This window comes from Haliotis rubra, unplaced genomic scaffold (assembly GCF_003918875.1).
Source record: "Haliotis rubra isolate DU_JTF1 unplaced genomic scaffold, ASM391887v1 Scf161, whole genome shotgun sequence".
NCBI lineage: Eukaryota > Metazoa > Mollusca > Gastropoda > Lepetellida > Haliotidae > Haliotis > Haliotis rubra.
In genome coordinates, this window is record NW_025765570.1 from 664,203 (window position 1) to 669,655 (window position 5,453).

Genomic DNA, 5,453 nt, shown 5'->3' on the forward strand with positions numbered 1-5,453 from the left:
TTTGATGATAATTTGAATGAAATTCAGAATTCCAAAAGAAACAATATTTTGGAAAATATAGTGTTCTCTGTAGATTTAAAATAGTATGGATTATGGTGTTTTATAGTAATTAATGAAATATGTATCAATGATATAGTCGACTCTGTTTCAGGCACAATTTCTATGTAGGGCGAAATATCCTTTCCCTTTCCGCAACACCTGGTGTCATCACTGATTTTCAGACTGTTTGTATTCTGAATATAAAAGGGGTTTTGTCGCTCCTATTCAAACATATAATAGGCAGGGTGGAGTGACTTAAAAAGTCGAAATTTCTGATTGCCAATTAAAACGTACCTGCAGTGTTTCCCGAACTACAACCATCTTGAAATCTTTGCTCTCGAAGAAGTTTATACTGAGCGTAAAAGCGATGTTGTGAGCGATCGAAATGGGTGTGACGAGGATGAAGAAAGTGAAGGTTACTCCCAGCAGCATGGCGTTGGTCTTGTTGGTCTCGTCCTCATTGGTGTCCTGCTTGTTGGACATCTCCCTCCTCAGTCGAGAATGTCTAGCTAACTGGAAACAGATGGCCGGAGTCAGGACAAGCAAGATGGCGCTTGGAACCAGCGAGTAGATGAACGTTCCGAGGATGAGGAACACTCTGGCCATGACGGCAGTTTCTGGAGTGGCGTAGTTGGGCACACAGGTCCCGTTTACAATTTTAGTGGAGAAGGTCCAGAATCCGTTGTAAAGGAAAAGGCCAATATACACCCCCGCTATGCCAATCAGTGCATTTCGTTTCGTGCAGATTAATTTGGTTTTCAGGGGGAACGAGACAGCAACAAACCTTTCAAAACAGACAAAGACTATGAACCAGGAGGAGGTCATCTTGCTGGATTTGTGCATGATAAAAAAGAAGGAACACCCTTCGGGGGACAAGGCTCTGACGTCATAGCCAACCCAAACTCTGAAGAACAACCTGTTGAAGGGAATTATGCAAGAGAAGCAGGTATCAGATAATGCCATGGCAATAAGAATTAGGCTGCTAGTCATCGATCGGAACTTTTTCCCAAGCATCACTGCTATTGTGAGACTGTTCCCACATACACTCAGTATAAAGAAGATGGGAACTGTGATGAGACCCACGTAGTCCGACTGGGTGACAGTCTTCCCGCCGCCTCCATGGCCATCAGTACCATTTAAGGGATCCCTGTCGCATGTTATATTGTCACCGTCGCCTATCTCTACCTTGATATCTCCCATCAGACAGATCCGTGTATTGTTCATGTGTGTGGAGTTGGCTGTGCCATTAAGCATCAGAGGTGAACTGTTGTCTGCTAGTTCAACGGGTACGATGCACAAGAGGAAGATGATCCAAAGACAGAAGGCCATTTCTGTAAACATTACAATGGGAAATTTTAAGAAATTACGATTATACCATGGCAGAAATGTACACTGCTAAAAATGAAACGCTCAAAAGTGGGGAAAATTATCTGACGGAGTTTTGAATATTTATGTATGTATGCATGGGGATGTATTTGTGCGGGTAGAAATAAGTACGGCCTAAAAGTGGGGAAAAGCAAAAATAGGTGTCACAACAGAAGCGCAGGACAGGTTCAAATGGGTTCGGCACTTGCGTTATGGACTCACCAGAGCCACCACTACAGCTACGTCAATACCAGGATTGTGTAGGATTTCAGCCCAGATATTGAGGAAACGTTTATGCGCCGCAGGTGTTCTCGTGGTTCGAGGGGTCATTCTGAATTATCTGCATAGTGGGCTGCGTGCATTAGTGGTGTCACGGACACAGAGTATGGCCTCAATAGCGATGGAAACAAACATGTTTCGTTTAGTGACGAGTTACGTGTTGGAAAACCGGGTTCTGTGGATAGTAAATGTCTTTATTGCAATGAGTGCGACGTTTCGGTGTAGGTTCTAACACCGTTATCAAGCAACTTGGTTTTCCTTCATCTATACAACTTCTAAAATGCCTCTCAAAGGAGTTACGTGTTGTGTGTATATTTTGTCCTTCTCTGTTCAGACGTCGCGGGGAACGTTATGCTCGAAACTGCATACAGTAAGTGGACAGGTTTGGTGACGGAAGTGTAATGATGTGGTCTGAATTTTCCCATATCGGTAGATTATTATGATCTGCTGAATATTTATACAACACATAAAGTCGCATCTGAAAACCACTTATGCATTTATTTTTGCACAGTATATAATACTAAGAAAACTGTAAAAAGCTGAACACTGAAATGAACCTTTTCTAGTTGTGCATCTAAAACAAATACTACCAAAGGAAAAAATGAATGTATAAGTGAAAAATACAAAGTAAACAGAGGGACAAAAAGATTTACCACTCTTTTTAAGTAATTGAAAATTGAAAGAAAAGCCATTAAATTTGACTGTGTCTATTTAAGTATCATTTAATTATATAAAGTATTTGTTGCTCGGTATTTATGTGTATAACTAAATTGATTTAATGAAAACGTTTGAAAAATACATTGGTTCACTAGAAAGTTGGGGTAAGAAAATCCCTATCGTGTTTGAAATGTTACAAAATTGTGCTAAAAAAGCAAGTTCATTGATTTTCAAAGATATGAATCGCAGATATCCATTCAGTATAAATGTCTGACACATTTCTGTATAAATAACAGCTTCTATCATGCTTTGCAATTGCCAAATCTTCTTCTTCATGATGGATGACATGTTTACACAAAGTTGGTTGAGGGCGCCTACCGTACGTCAACATATTAACTACAAAAACTCCCCATCAAAGGTTTTTAGACTCACTAGTGTAAATGTAGCCACATACTTCAGTCAACTGATCTAAACTAGATTTTGCTAAATATTCTATACAGTTTAAGGGTACTGTTTACACATGTATTGTAAAACATGATGTATTGTAAAACAAATTCGTAAGGTTGAAAAGTATATTGTCATGAGTTCAATAAAAGATGAAACTCAGTGAAAATTGGCGAATTCTTTACAAAATATACACCAAAACGCAGCTGTTCACATGCACGATATTTGCACATGCTTTTCAGCAAGTTGATGCATGATCCTCGTGCAATTCATCTGCATAAGGTTTGCAGTTGGTTCCCCCAAGTTATTGGAGAAATTCATCTTCGATGTAACCACATGTATATACATAACATACAGTGAGTGTTTTAAGTGAGTCTAAACTTTTGCTAGGTAGTATAGCTTACTTAAAGTACTGTCGGAAATAGAAAAAAACTGTTTTTAGGCTGTTCTCTGTATCCCTAAAATTGACAAAATTGCAAATAGCACATGTCGAAATAACCCATATTGGCCTAACTGGGCGTTCAGTGGGATGCGTAATAGGATATCCAGAAAAGCATGTTTACTCGTAAAATCGGGCAAAACTTGGAAAACATACGAATAGCTGCTGAAAACAATAGATCAGACTATAGATGGCAATTAGGTCGCTCAGCCAGGTATGACGACGGACAGTCGACTCACTTGACATGAAATGCACGTGCTGCCCACAGACACAAGGGGTCATCTCAGATATATTTTATGCTTTTTCATGTGTATTGAATATGTCTGTATTGATTATCTAATCGTAGCTAATGACTCTATCCCCAAGCCCAACCCCAACTACTGTCAGCAACACCCGTCTCGGTGTTGCTTTTGAGACGACCCCTCCTACCTGTTTCTTCTTATAGTGATAGTGAGACTCAATGGTATCTATCTCCTTAATAGTTTCAGTATTAAAGTTGTTATTGTTTACGTCTGCTATAGTTTATAATAAAACTAAGTCTAATTTCATAATGGATATTCAAAAAGTGTCATTTGTTATACAATATCATCGCACACTAATTTGCATAAAGCCATGGTCTGCTCCAAATAAGTCGCTTCAGACTTTGAAAAAACCCGCATTGCTCATTTCTGCACTGATCTCTCCTCAGTAAAATCCTTCTTTAACATTTCCTACCTCCCTCCCACTGAGACTGTAGTTAGGCCGAACTTAGTTTAACAGATATTTCACACTTTCACATATTAACTACCTAAATTGTAGATATAAATGTGAAAAAACAGTTTTTTTCTATTTCCGACAGTACTATAGTACCTACCCATATACCATACCAACAAATCCAGGAAGTTGTTATCCTTCAAAATATCTTTTATTCCTGTTTTTTTAAACTATATATGGATATCAGTGACATTAATGTGAAATGGCTTTATATTAGTTTGTAAAGTTTTAATTCTTATCATTTGAAATAACAATTGAAAGTATTATTTGAGCGATGACTAAAACCAGTACAGTTCAGTTTTTATATGAAATAAAAGCAAACATAAGAAAACTTAATTGAGAGGTGTAGGTCCTTTTGCTTCTCGGTTCATATAGCGCTGGTAGATGTGCACGGAAACGACATCAAAGTGCGGTGTTTTAGTCATGACGGTTGCATCAATGATACGTGCGTTCATACAAAGTCGTATATTCACATAGAATCTCATAAACTTATTAAAATCTGCTGGGCAAACAGAGTACCCACTCGACAACTGGAGTAGATCAAACAATTAGAAACGTTTTCAAAACGTCCTAGAGCTGACAAGTCTCCGAAACACTGCAAACAACAGGAACTGTATCATATGAATCCTCATCGAATAAATGCGAAAGAGTAAACTTAACAGACTTTATAGCTAAAATACATGGAATTATCATGAAACGGCCCTCCTGTTATCAGAAATTTGCGGTCCGCTGCAAATGATATTGGACCGCTCAACCTTAACGACGGGCCACTATCAGTTCTGTTGTCAACTGACGTCATAGTTCGACATTAGTGGCTTTCGACTGGCAGATATTCTGGGTCAAACAAGTCAAAGCAACCCAAATTCCCGCTTTAAATACCGGTAATATTGGCTTTCTTGTTGGTGCTAACCTTAACAATTGCACAATTAAGACTGTTGATGGACCAAAACCGAACACTGTCATAGCTTGTCATGTTGCAGGCTATGGTCTTGTCAAAGGCCAAGGTCGAATATCGTCTTTTTCTGTTGTGACGTCACTTGAATTGTTCGATGACGTAATTGCATTCGGGCAGTCAAGCCCGTAAGAAGTTGGTTTTGGGTAAACTTACAGTCAAATTCCTTCATTGTTTCCTTTTTCTTTTCAACACAAATTCCATGTATTTTAGCAATAATAACGGTAATGCTATTTTTGAGGGCATTATCATTTGCAGAAGCCCTCAGTCTTTATCAACTGCCCTCCTTCGTCGGGCAGTTAATGGAAGGCCTCGGGCTTCTGCAAATGATAATGCCCTCAAAAATAGCATTACCCTTATAATATTTAAAACATTTGTACATTCTTGAATTTCAAACGTCTTATCTTGAAATTTAATTTCCCGTTTACTTTGTACTTTGTACAGAACTTTGGTTTTTGTGAATTTGGAAAAAGTTTCATTGCGCTACAATCAATCAATCAATCAATCAATCAATCAATCAATCTT

General features: G+C 38.5%; 1 protein-coding gene across 1 annotated transcript; it reads right to left on the bottom strand.

The window, feature by feature from the left end:
* Positions 1-294: 294 nt before the first annotated feature.
* On the bottom strand, positions 295-1,368 carry LOC124271537 (galanin receptor type 2-like). The gene has a single exon (XM_046706678.1). The coding sequence runs from the start codon at positions 1,366-1,368 to the stop codon at positions 295-297; it is 1,074 nt and encodes a 357-aa protein (XP_046562634.1).
* Between the last annotated feature and the right edge of the window lie 4,085 nt (positions 1,369-5,453).

Coding starts and splice junctions, on each gene's coding strand:
- LOC124271537 (XM_046706678.1), bottom strand. CDS start 1,368: ATGGCCTTCTGTCTTTGGATCATCTTCCTCTTGTGCATCGTACCCGTT.